This window comes from Copadichromis virginalis, linkage group LG22 (assembly GCF_057382275.1).
Source record: "Copadichromis virginalis isolate Kocher_CV1m ecotype Utaka linkage group LG22, C_Virginalis_male_GT1.1, whole genome shotgun sequence".
Taxonomy (NCBI): domain Eukaryota; kingdom Metazoa; phylum Chordata; class Actinopteri; order Cichliformes; family Cichlidae; genus Copadichromis; species Copadichromis virginalis.
In genome coordinates, this window is record NC_140638.1 from 18939912 (window position 1) to 18953519 (window position 13608).

Below are 13608 nucleotides of genomic sequence, written 5' to 3' on the forward strand. Positions count from 1 at the left end.
TTTCCTCAAATTTACTCACACTCAGACATAAACACGGGCATGGAACGCGTGCATTGGACTGTTTTCTAACGGCATGCCACACCTGAATGAGTGTGCCATCACGCTCGCCGCCGTCCTGTGGGATTGTTCTGTCACTGTTGAGCAGCCAAACTGCTGGCTGCACTCTTCACACCCGCTGGCTCTCCCTTCTCTTTTCCCCTCCTCTACCTGCAGTCTGAGGCAACAACACTGACCGCTCACACACTCAAAAGCACACACGAACACACACACTCGTACATATTTGGGCTGCCCGCTCTCTCCTCTGACTAACAAGCTGCGATTCGGCCTCTCTAACACTGCCACTTCTGTTCCACCGTCTTGAGTGCTCCGTTTTCTCACACATGTCGTAAGCTGTGTGAGCTCCTCCCCCTCCCCCTCGTTTGACGTTTTGACGATTTGATGAATTTCAGCGAGACTCCGGCAGGGTGTACGGCACGGCAGAATCCGGTATAAGCTCAGCCTCCTTCAAGGTACTGCATCTCACCAGTGATCTCCATCTGCCTATCTCACACCACTCCTTTTCGTACTCCTTCCTTCTTATCTCCCATATTTTTCAGTGTTTCTTTTTAGCCTTTTTGCACTTACACTCAAGTTCCTCCCATGTCAGGGAGAAGGTAAAATTGGTTGTTGCTCAAATGTGTTTGAAAAAATTGAAGATGCTGAGTGTACTCTCTGACACTGAGTACATGCTTTGTGACGATGCTAACAGATGTCTCTCTCTCCCTCATGCTGCTCCCACCTCTGGAACTCTCTGTAGAGAGTAAGTCTGGCCAATCAGTGTTTGTGTTTGGATGAAATCTGCTTCATTAATCTGATTGGGCATTGAGAACTACATAACACTTACTAACCTACCTCACTTAATGTTGTCCGTAGCTCCACTGTGCTGCTGAAATCAACTAGTGGCATGTAGAGATGGTCCCCACATGTTGTGATTGGCTTGTTTTCATTTTGTGTGATTTAAGTGTGTTACTTGGTGACTGGGAGTGAAGGTGGACTGCTGCAGTAATGAGTGAAATGCCACTAACTCCAATGGGAACCACAGGGAACTAATGTGGACTAATGCTGCTCTCACATCATTCCCCTTCAGTATAATGCAGTAAAACAATGCAGGAGTGCCTGTATGCATGTGCATGTGCGCATGAAGTGTTTTAAGAATAAGTGATCAGTTGTTCAGTTTGTCACCTAGACTCTGTGTGCGTGTGTGCGTGCGTGTGTGTGTGTTTAGGTGTTCAGTATGTTCCTGGAGACACTGGTAGATTTCATCCAGGTCCATAAGGACGATCTGCAGGACTGGTTGTTTGTCCTGCTCACACAGCTTCTGAAGAAGATGGGAGCGGACCTGCTGGGATCCGTGCAGGCTAAAGTGCAGAGAGCCCTGGATGTCACAAGGTGAGTTGCACATTCGTATACAGACAAGCAAGTACAAATCAAGATTTTAAAAAGTGGCTTTTTATCTTACTTTACCAACACATTGTGGTCTATATACAGTCCATTGTGATCATTACGTAGACCGGACAAGTAAAATGTTTGAGTGATAACCTATAAATTTAGTTCAGTTTGAACCCCAACAATCAAATACTGTAGTTTTTGGGTCATAAGCCGCTACTTTTTTCCCACACTGCGGCGTATACTGACATGCGGCTAATGCATTTTTTTTTTTCATGCAGCCAAAAACATTTTGCCTGGTAACAGTAGACCAATAAAATTGATAAGTAGTATATATACGGTATATATTTTTACCGGTTGTTAAGAGACGTTGTAATGTTGTTTGTGCACTGTTCCGTAAAAAAACCATAAGCGACGTAATTTGTGTGTTACTGATACGTACATATACTTAAAGGTAGCAGTGTTACAGGCGCTGTTCAAGGAAAAAAAGCATTTGCAGTATGTATTTTTGTATGTTACCATAACGTTTATGTTACCATGTTTATGTTACCTTACGGATTAAATTAAACGTTAAAAATCCTCACGTGTAATATTTCTGTGTAAATATCTAATATTACGAGTGAAACGCATACGGCTTAAAATCCGGTGCAGTCTGTACAAGTACAAAATTGATTTTCTTTCTAAAATTAGAGCATGCGTCTTTTAATCAGGTGCGCTCTGTAGTCCGGGAATTACGGTAATCCTGTGAGCGCAAGCACATGGTGACAGTGGGAAGGGAGCAGCAGGACCAGGTTCATCTGCTGCGACTGGTAGGGGGTGAAGAGAGGGAGATGGGACAAAAACTCCACCGTGGAAGAGAGCCAGAGATATTAATAACTAATGATCAAATGCAAAGTGGTGTATAACCGCAGATAGAGTGAAAAAATGTGAGTGAGAAAGAAACGCTAAGTGCATCATGGGAACACTGAAGCAGGCTAGGCCTATTGCAGTATAAGTAAGGAAGGATTCAGGGGCACCAGATCCAGCACTAACTATACACTTTATTAAGTGTAGCTTAGCTTTAGATGAGATCAGGACTGCTCAGGTGGTATGACCTTAAAGAAATAACAAACTCATCATCTGTTTATAAAAATTTACTTCCTGAGGTTTCTTAAGAAAAATAAATGTAATTTCAATAGTATGTCTGCCTTTCCTAAAGTATTATAGTAGTTTAAAGAAGCCAGTAAGACTAAAACTGAGAGGAAAAAAAAACTAGAAAAAAAAAAAAAGATTTGCAGTCTGAAATTTCTGACGCCCTCTTTTGTAATTTTCACATTTTTCCACACATTTCAAATTATTCTGGCACGTCAGGTTGGAGCCTCTGACGGGTTGTTTCCGGGCCCCAGGCCTTATGTTTGACACCCCTGCTGTAAAGTGTTCTTGGCGTGAGTCCTACAGTGAGTGCTTTCCTCCAAAAACCAGCAGCAACCTTCAGAGTCAGCACTTTTTTATCTCTATTATTTCAAATGTTTAGTAAAAGTGCAGAAGAAGAAGCAGTCACACAAATCACCACTTTGCATCTGGCACAGTGGTTACTCGGTTATTTACTTGCTGACAGTCCTTGAACTTTATTTTTACGATGCATGTTATGGCACAAAACGTGAAATCTAAATCTGTGGTTTTTTTGTCTTGCAGAGAATGTTTTCCCAACGACCTCCAGTTTACCATTCTCATGAGGTTCACTGTGGACCAAACACAGACGCCCAACCTCAAGGTAAATGACAAGTTGATATAATACATGTTTGTTTAGTGTGTATGTGAGAGAGCTGAGTGTGCAAATGTCTGTGCAAGGGTAGCATGCACACAAAGCTGGAAATTCAACTGACTGCTGTGCTAATATTATTACATGCCTGCCCATTGCTGGCTCTACGTCCCAAAACCCTGAATCCTGGGCTGTGATTGGATAGCGATTGATCGAGCCACTCCACTGGCTACTTTCAAGCTTTCTTCCTCAAACTCCTTTTTCATCTTTACCCAGCATACCTCTCTTTCGTTTCCCCTGATTATCTACTACTTTATTCCTTGCTCCCAACCCTTCTTACCCTTTTATCTCCCGTGTTGCTCCTGCCTACTCCCACACCCTTTTTCTGCCTGATGTTTAACCTGTTTCCCTCTATTCCCTCTCCTTTCCCACTAGGCTTGGGCAATAAAGGATCTTACGAACAGTAGAATTTCACTACCTGCTGCAAATATTGCATTTCTGAAGACTTAACTACATCTTCATAGTAATTTTGTTAAATATTTTGCTATATCCAACCCCTCTGACATGTAAGAATTGGCTTAGATAGTATCACAGTATGAGTCTGACTCATTTTGTAAAACCATACAGTGTAATTTCAGTATCGCCCAGGTCTACTCCCCCATCTCTTTTTACTCCTCTACTCTCTCCATCCTCCTGCCTGCTTTCCTCTCTTGTTCCCCACCCCTCCCCCGTCCTCGTCTCCCTGTCTCTCTCCGTTGATTGACGCGGTGCTTCTCCTCTCTCTCTCTGAAGCCTGTGCGGAGCTCGTGTTGCGGGCGAGGCAGGGGAGGGTCCGGGGTAAAATTGTTCCCCCCCAGAGCGCGGCGCCACGCCTGCTCTCTAGACGAGCAGGCCGCAGCCTGGAGCCAGTCCTCCCAGGTCAGTGCGCTCCGGGGGGAGCAATTATGTGGCGCGCACGATGCTGCTAAGTGATTTGGAGGAAGTTCTGGTCCTGAGGTGCATTTGTAGAGAGACGAAAGACAATCAGGGCAGGAGTCAGTTGTGGCGTTTCAGAGGCTGAGTTGAATTTTTCCATTTATTGGTTCTTTAATATTGTTATTTGTCATTGTTTTTATGTTGATTGATTTTATTTTTGTACTATATAACGCATGACTGCATTTTAAACTTTTCTCTCATTCATTGGATCATTTGATTTTTCAGACCTGCAAGAGATGCACAATCTGCTGTGGTTGTACATGCTGACTCACTTTTGTGTGTGTGTGTGTGTGTGGGGGGGGGGTTTGGTTGTTTCTGTATTTGTGTTTTTACAGGTGAATATTGGGTATGCATATTCACCATTATAGGTCAGCTTCCTAACAATTTTGTATAAATGTGTGTGTTTGCGTTGCAGGTGAAGGTGGCTATTCTGAAGTACATCGAGACACTGACATTACAAATGGAAGCTCCGGACTTTGTGAACTCTAGCGAGACTCGGCTGGCTGTTTCCCGCATCATCACCTGGACGACTGAACCCAAGAGCTCAGACGTCAGAAAGGTATCGTCTCACAAACACGCACACAACATAATACGTCCTCTTGCAACAGGCCCCTTTTGTTTTTGAGGGATGTAATTAAACTTTATAATATTGATTTGAAGCAAGTCAGGCTGACTGTTGAATCTGGATGTTCAACACGTTCTCACTCCCAAAGCGTAACATTTTACGCTAGGTGACAAATCGTCAACATATTACGTTTCCGGCTACCCACCACGTTCCTAAATGACGACCTCGGAAAAAAGAGGAAATATGAGAACCGTCTGGACTCCATCTACACATGTTCGCTCTTTTTCTTCAAATCGCTTAGAAACACGCTATTTAACATCATTATAGTCCTGGTTAAGATCAGGATAAAGTTATGGTTAGGGCTAGGGATAAGGTTAGGTTTAGGACTGGAACGTCTATTACCGCGGGAGCGTCATTGCACTGGATTCCAGCCATAACCCGCGGCGTACTATAAGAACGCCGAAGATCTCCTTTCGCGTTTCTCAGGAACGCCGCGGGACGTGACAAAACGTTGACATGTTACGCCTCGGGAGTGAGAACGGGCTGGGATGTTACAACAAAAGCAGACGAAGTGTATGATACCACAGGTTTGAAAAACAGTTATTGCACTGCTTTACCAGCAGAACTAGGAATTTCCATGGGAAGAAAATCGTGTGATCTGTGGAGTATCCTTTCCATAGCTGCAGAGATGGTTTCAACTTTAGGCCAAGCAGTCTTCTTGCTGCACTGGCTGTTCTCTTCCAATAGCTGAAAGTTTTTGTTTCATTTTACCTGTTATTTTCTCTTTAATTTCATGTTGCGTTCCGGTAGTTTGCTGTCATTCACACTCTGTTTAAAACTTGTGACACTGTCTAAATTTTTGCCACAGCATATTCTTTTGCCTGGCTTCAGATCAGTCTTCTGCAAATGCCTGTCTGCACGCAGACAAGAAGCACACAGCAATCACGTCACCTTTGCTGGACTATAAATTTTGCTTGATAGTGACAACCATAGTTTTTGGTTTGTTTTGTTTTTTGTGTTTAAGCTTTATCTCATAACTATAAACTTGCATCTCAGTTCAAAATCATAAATTGAAAAGGATCCTTGTCTCAAATGCCACCTCACAGCATCCCATAGTTAACCACAGTACTACTTGCAAGAGCTGCCACCCTGTTTGGTCCACAAAGTCTAAGTGTGTATTTTGTGTGTAACAGGCAGCCCAGTCGGTGCTAATTGCCCTGTTCCAGCTCAACACTCCAGAGTTCACCATGCTGCTGGCAGCTCTGCCCAAAACCTTCCAGGATGGAGCCACCAAGCTACTTCAAAACCACCTGAAGAACACAGGCAATGCTGCACAGGTAAAACATACTCTGACTCTAAACTGTGAATGCTTCAGAATCACAGTTTACACCTGAACTCTGTCATTATACTGCAGCAATAATGGCGTACCTCTTTGTTGTTTTGTTACCTTCTCAGGCACCAATGGGCAGCCCTATGACACGTCACACCCCCCGATCTCCAGCCAGCTGGTCCAGTCCAGTCACTTCGCCCACTAACACATCCCAGAACACCCTCTCACCAAGGTAAACACTTGTCTGACAACTAGTCTTACACTGTCAAATCACTGTTATACAGTAAACAGTATTTTAGGGTGTTTTGTGGCCAAAAACACGCCTGTGGGGGGAAAAAAAGTAAGCTTGCAAATTAAACCGCATCTTTTACTGTGTCTGTGCAGTGCTTTTGACTATGACACAGAAAACATGAACTCAGAGGACATCTACAGCTCACTGAAAGGTGTCACAGAGGCGATCCAAAACTTCAGCGTTCGCAGCCAAGAAGACATGAATGAACCCGTCCAGCGGCGAGAAGGAGAGGAGGTGAGTGGAGGAGGCCAACACATTAGGGACATAAGTTCAATTCCTGGTGTGAATACAACCAGACCTGAGTGGTTTGTGTAACAGTTGGCACAATTCATGGGGGCGTTTGAACATTTTCGAATATTTTTATTTGATTCTACCTTCATGAGGTTTCCCCCACAGCAAGAGACAAGCAGCGGTGCAGCAGCCAGAGATCATGAATGTCAATAAACTTGTGGGAAGTGGGCAGGTGTGGAGTTAAACTTCTCTCAACTTGGAGGCGAGCAATTGAAACGAGTACAAATGGAAGTGAATATTACCGTTGACTGGCCACTGAGGCTGATAAATACACTATATGGACAAAAGCAGTGAGTCACCTACAGGAGCTGCTCACCCATGGAAACATGTCGTGAAGCTCCTGGTGCGCAGTTTTATGCTGATGTTAGTGCCGTCACCCAGCTGATCACGGACTTTCTAAAGAAGCTAACAAAGGCAAAGTGACGAAAGCAAAAAATATCCAGAGGTCAGAACCAGACACAAGCTAGCAGCCTCAGTTTGAGCAAAGGATCAAACTATTTACTAACCAAATTATGGAGACGGGTGAAATGGGGAAAAGGGTTGATTTGCTGTTATCTGGTGGATTTGTAAACATACAAGTTTCACAAACTGGCTTGTTGAAAGGGTGACATCCAGTTATAGCACCACACTTGAATTCATATGTTTTTCCATATAGTGTATATTATAGGGTTGCCTTTGACTCGTGAGCAGTCACCACGATGCAGTGCATGGTGGGCAAATTGCTTTATAGTGACCAGGCTTCTGAATGGTCTCTTTATTTTGATACCAGATGAAAAATACCACCATGGTGCGGTCCTAACGCAAGCAGCTATACACCACGATCTCGCCAGTAGTATAAAAGTGTGAGAGTTGAGATTTTATTCCTGATAAAATAAGCAAATACCAGAATAAAAAGAGGATAAGACAGAGTATTCAGACTTTGTAATAGGTTTTGACACTCTCATTTAGCTCTGCACTCAGAAAGTATTATATCGTCTTTTGACCTTACAACATGTTTTCCAAGACTTGCAGAGGCCTGAAACACCCACACAGGTGTACTGTAGGGGACGCTGACATCTGATCTGCCCCACCACCCGTCCGTTAGCACAGGGAGTGAGAAGCATACATTGTTTATGGGACCGATAACTGTGAAAAATAATCTTCTACAGCTGCTGATAAAATCCTGTTTGTTTTATTTAAGCCTAGCTGCTGAAAAGCATCCCCAGTTATTATTTTGTGATGCTTGTGTAGGTAGCCTGCTCGTTCAAAACAAATTTATGACTTCAGACATGCCAGGTCTTATTTTGCAGCCCCTTGCAGTGACCCCGGTTCCTTTTAAGGACACGGCGTACTCTACTACAGAGGTGTGACCTCCTGACATTTTCCCCATGAGATGCAACTGAAACCCAAGTGGCCCACATGTCATCAGCGTGCCAATCACAGCACACCTGACTCATCAAACCCCAGCTTAGAGCATTTAGCGGCTCGAGTGTAAATATACACATACAAATAAGAGCACCTTAAACCCTGCTCAGCTCCTCACCTGGTGCTTCATGTGTCTGCCTTTTTAAGTGATAGAGTTGTTTTTGTTTGTGTGTTTGTTTTCTTACGCTCTCATTTAGACAACAAGATCCTCTCTAAAAAGGAAACTTCATCCAAAATGTCCTGATATATGAATGAATTTTAAGAAATCGAACGGAGACATGTTTGTTTTAATTCATTTGGCGTATTTACCATCTAAACACATAAAACAACTCTGCAGTTCAGACTGTTTTTAAACCAGAACTTTTGAACTCTTTAGAGTTTGACTGCTTGGTTCATTCGCTTTGTTTTTAATCCACCTTTGTTTTCAGGGGGGCAGCGGGACAGATGGCAGACTGTCAGATATGGGCGACGGCGGGCGTATGGCTCTGGACAATAAAACGTCTCTCCTCAACACCCCCCTGCTCTCCTCCAGCCCCCGAGTATCCCGCGAATACTTGTCCGACTCTCCCTTCAAACACAGCCGCAAAGACACCAGCCTGGACGACTCGGAGCTTCAAACTGATGGTACACAAAAGCATTCTGGCGGAAAAGGACAAATAACGACCTCGAGATATCGCTAACGTGGGTTATTTTCTGTCGCCTGTCTCCTCACAGATAGCAGCCTGGATCAGTCGGAGCTGGTGGCCGAGCTCCTCAAGGAGTTATCCAATCACAACGAGCGCATAGAAGAGAGGAAAGCAGCACTGTGTGAGCTGCAGAAACTGATACGCGAAAACACCCTGCAGGTGTGGGACGAACACTTCAAGACCATCCTGCTGCTCCTGCTCGAGACGATGGGCGACAGAGAGGTACACACACACTCATTTCAAATCTACAACAACCAAATGAAAGGGGAGGGGAGAGAAAAAAAAACCTAAAGTCGCTCACTTTTATCTTAAATCCTCTCTCAGCATGTGATCCGAACGCTGGCTCTGCGGGTGCTGAGGGAGATTCTCAGCAAGCAGCCCTGGAGGTTTAAGAACTACGCAGAGCTCACCATCATGAAGGCCCTGGAGTCTCATAAAGACCCTCACAAGGAGGTGCGTTTATCCACACCCACGCTAATCTGCTCACTGAGAAGCTGATTTTATCACAAAGCATTATCAGACCATGAAGCGGTGGTGCAGAACACTCCTTTATTTTATTTATGGATCATCAAAGCTGGAAAAAAGCTTTGTGATTATCACTTGGTCATGTTGTATATTCATATTTCTCTGCTTTTCTGTAGGTGGTTCGAGCAGCTGAGGAGACAGCAGCCATGTTGGCGTTGTCCATCAGTCCAGACCAGTGTATCAAGGTGTTGTGTCCCATTATCCAGTCAGCTGATTACCCAATCAACCTGGCCGCCATCAAGATGCAGACCAAAGTAGTGGAGAGGATTCCCCGCGAAGGCCTGATTAGCCTGCTGCCCGAGATTGTACCAGGACTGATACAGGTAACATGCAGCTCAGATATGTAACTGTTCATTTGGAGGATGAAAGTATCAGCCGTGCAGTATCGTAGTTGTCTGTCATCTGCTTTATCACACACAGCCTTCACGTTCATGCATAAATATGATTGTTATGAAGAACTGCAGATCTGTAAGTTGTGTTCTTCTGTCTGAACAGGGTTACGACAACTCTGAGAGCAGCGTGAGGAAAGCCTGTGTGTTCTGCCTGGTGGCCATCTATTCAGTGATAGGAGAGGACCTCAAACCGCACCTCAGCCAACTGTCCAGCAGCAAGGTAAGTTGAATTCATCGTAAACCAGCTCGCTAAAGATGTGTCGTTTCTCATCCTGGTCACCAGGATCTTTCTGTGTATACATTTCAAGCTCTCGTGTCAACAGGTTTCCACCAAGAGTCATCTTTTTATTTTAATTTTTTGTTCAGCTGATTTTTTTACTTTTATTTTTATTGCACAAAAGACAAGAGTGCGATAGTAAAGTGCAAACTGCATCGAGTACAGAAACAACTACAATATACTGCTTAATAACTTCGGCTGCAAAGACAGCAGCTAGCACAAAGCTAGCCAAGAACTTGGAGTGATTTTAAAGCTGAGTGAAGGCCGACCCGAGCCCAGCAGGCCCTGTAACTCAGGCAATGATGAGTAGTCAAGCTTGCAGCCTCTGTTTTTAAAGTGGCGATCACTTTGAAGTCTCTTGGCGCTAGTTTTCGTCTTTTGTTCTTATATGTAAAAACAAAGAGGAAGATTCTATGTGCGTCCTCATTTGTGTCAGTGTGTGGCACTGTGGCCTCAGGTTTGTATAATTCCGTTAATTGGTCATTGTGTGACCGCACGTATCAGGTTATTGTGCTGAGTAACTCAAAAGTAAGATAAGTAGTATAAAAAGTTACTTTCTCTGATGATTAATTACATAACGTAGTACATCAATTTTATGAAAAGTAATGAATAATGTATAACACGTTACTTTTTTTTTTTGAGTAACGACTCCAGCGCTGGTAAATACAGATGTAGGTTCAGGGTCTGAAAAGTGAATTCAAAGCCTTTAACCTGAATTCTTTCTGAAAGCCAGCAGAGGGCGACTCCTCTGGTTGCAAAATATACTTTAGAATTGTATACAAGTGTATAAGTAAAAATGACACCTCTTATCAGTTCATTTGTGACCTCTGTAAATTGTTTCCTGATGTGGTTATGATCATAATCTCCGAGAGTCTTACTGGAAATAACATGAAGTGAACAGTTTACTGTTTAAAGTAAAGTAGGTGATTTAAAACGTGGCGCTGTACCAGCATGCAGCGTCCTCAACAAAAACGCTCAAGTGAAGCACTCACATCAGGACACGGAGCCATTACAATCGCTACATCCATCCTTTATAAACAGTTGATGGCAACAACCATAAAAGATGAGTGATGAGTCTGTCAGCTACAGACTGATCTATTTGTGATGAATCCCAGGGCGACCTTTCAAAAACGGTCATGTGATAAACATTACTTGCCCAAATAATGCAGGAACCATAAACGCCACGTGTCAGCACGCGGTCGGCCTGCTCAGCTGGAGTAACTGCAATCTCGCCTTTTGGATTTTTAGCATCTCTTGGCTTGCACACATTATTTAATTCATGTTCTTCTGTTTTTCTATCTGCAGCTGAAGCTGTTGAATCTGTACATCAAGCGCGCCCAGTCCGGCACCACCGGCAACGAACCCTCAACCGAGGGCCTATAGGATACAGAGCGCCGTCCCACAGGGCAACTACAGAACTGCAGCTATGCCCACCCAACATAAACCATCTGTTCATGAGAACACAGCAACACAGACTGAGAACAAAGCATTCACAGGAGCAAACTACATACACCACACACACAGCTGTTAGGTACACACAGTCATCACACGTGCAGAGGAGAGTTGTAGTTCTGCTCGCCATTTCTTAGGATCCCTTCTGACTGAACTGAACCCTCAAACTCGGATTAAACTTAAACAGACATGCAGTCACACCCTCCACAGGTTTGTCACTACTCACTCAAGGATGAAGATATTAAATGCCCGTCCTGTCCGCTCCGCTCCATATCCACAGCACATTCCCTCTGAACAGCATCTTGAGGTCAACAGGAAGTGGTGCATCTGCATGGTTCTCATTTCCCTGGGCGGTAATATTCCTCCAACGGTGCTGTCTCCTCGTTTCCTTCTCGAACACTCATTAACTTGAGGGAGGGGGGCGCCAGGTAGACGGGAATGTAATTTTACATTATGTCATAGTTTGGATTTCTTTTACGCAGAGAGGTTTTACTGCAGTGGTTTTTAATACCCGGAGTTTTCTCTCTCACTCAGACGTCAACACGTGTTTCAAAAAGGTGCTGATGAGCCTGAACGGTACGACCGGCCGACCCCAGCACACGCAGCACTAACACGAGTCAAAGTGGGTCCTGCCTGCTCATAGCAAATACAGTACATACAGATTCCAAAGTTTAGGAGGCGTTATGTGCTTGGCTATGCATGAGACGAAATTTAAAAGATTAATAACTTTTTATTGGGGTCTGTTGTCAGACTGCTCTGACTGGGGTTTTAAATTAATGTGAACAGTGTCTGCCCCTTTCAGATAAATCCATGATGTCCTCCATTTCTCCAATCTCGCATCAGTTCTGGGCAACACGTGGAGAAAGATGGCTGCTTACTACATGAAGTATGACAGGACATGGCTTATTATCACATAGTGGATATGTATCTATATATGATATTAAAATGGAGTATCCAAATAACAGTGTCATTCAGGGGAGTTCCCCAGAGGGGGGGTGCACGCGCGCACCTGTGCCCATCCTTGTTTTATTTTTATTTTTTTCCCCTCTCTCTCACACACTTATTTTGTTTATCTCTGCTGAGAAATTTGTAGAAATTTATTATTTACAGCTCTGGGAAAAAAGAAACAAGTCATGTGTCACTTTTCTCCTGTTCGTGTCTTTCTTTCCTTCCTCTTCTTGTAACATTCTAGTTTTCACTGTTGTTTCCTCTGTGCATTTACAAAGCTGTGCTTACAATAAAATAAAGAACTTGTACAGATCACGATAAGCCCCGCCTCTCTTCATTTCTGCAGCATAAGAAAGTGCTGCGGTAAGGCAGTGAGCAGAAATACCGTGCATGGGTGGGTCTGTACCTCCTCACAGGAGTGTTGTTCATGCAATTCAACAGAATAGATCTATTAAATGCTAACAGAATGTTGCAGTTTATCTGATCCAGGATCAGTGATCAAACCTCTACAGTATCATAAATGTTTCGTAGTCCCTTAAAGAGTCCCTTCATCCCAAATTTACACAGTGTGACTGTGTCACAACCACTCAATTTCAGCAAACACGTCAGTATGAAAGCATCAAAAATGCAAAATTACTTTACTGATTAATATTTAGCAGTTATTTTATTCTGAGCTGCACAGGTGATCGGTTTTATGTTTGTTTTGCGAGAAATTGGTGAAAATGTGCGTCAGGATTTTATCCTTGCTTTGACAAACCAATCAACACCAGGAGTTTAATTTACTGTCTGATAAAGCAGTGGGTTTTCCAGCTGTCGCTCTCCCGCAAAGAGCAGCAGCAGGTGGGAGATCGTGGACTTGTTAAGAAACGTTAAGAAAGTGGGCTAATCCACACATGGAATAAAAGATAACATTTAGGTCTTATGCAACATAGCTATTTGTGAAACTGGTGCTATATTTCATGTATCCATCTGTCCTCTGGGCTGTAAATTTAGGAACAGCTAAAGAGAGTCCCAGATACTGTCTGACCTGTAAAACCCCCTGGCCTTGCTGCACTCATCTACAACCTGCCAAGACCCTGCAGTTCATACTGAGTCTGTCCTCAAAACAATTCCCAACTTGGGAAAACATATCAGTTACACTGTTGAAGATGGATGTGGTATACTTTAGCAGTTTTACATACTTAAAATTTGCATTTTAAATCAACTCTTGTGTTTTGCAGGTAACAACTAACCGTGCTTGTTCCCTGGCTTGGAAATCTTGACTTTTTGACAGTTTTCTGCTTAAATTGGCTTTAATTTCCTAGA

General features: G+C 43.6%; 1 protein-coding gene across 17 annotated transcripts in view; it reads left to right on the forward strand.

Annotated features, from left to right (window-relative positions):
• The window catches only part of clasp2 (cytoplasmic linker associated protein 2), a 66477-nt gene extending 53859 nt beyond the window's left edge, over positions 1–12618 (forward strand). For 16 of the 17 annotated variants that reach the window (XM_085445885.1, XM_085445888.1, XM_085445892.1 and 13 more), the window contains 12 exons: positions 1265–1428; positions 3100–3178; positions 4557–4700; positions 5900–6043; positions 6162–6268; positions 6421–6562; positions 8452–8647; positions 8738–8931; positions 9034–9162; positions 9351–9557; positions 9730–9846; positions 11209–12618. In XM_085445885.1, coding sequence (XP_085302011.1) covers positions 1265–1428; positions 3100–3178; positions 4557–4700; positions 5900–6043; positions 6162–6268; positions 6421–6562; positions 8452–8647; positions 8738–8931; positions 9034–9162; positions 9351–9557; positions 9730–9846; positions 11209–11286 — 1701 coding nt within the window. In that variant the 3' untranslated portion in view covers positions 11287–12618. Of the gene's footprint in view, positions 1–449; positions 510–796; positions 800–1264; positions 1429–3099; positions 3179–4556; positions 4701–5899; positions 6044–6161; positions 6269–6420; positions 6563–8451; positions 8648–8737; positions 8932–9033; positions 9163–9350; positions 9558–9729; positions 9847–11208 lie in introns of all 17 variants that reach the window. The other variant, XM_085445903.1, reaches the window with a different exon arrangement.
• Positions 12619–13608: the final 990 nt, after the last annotated feature.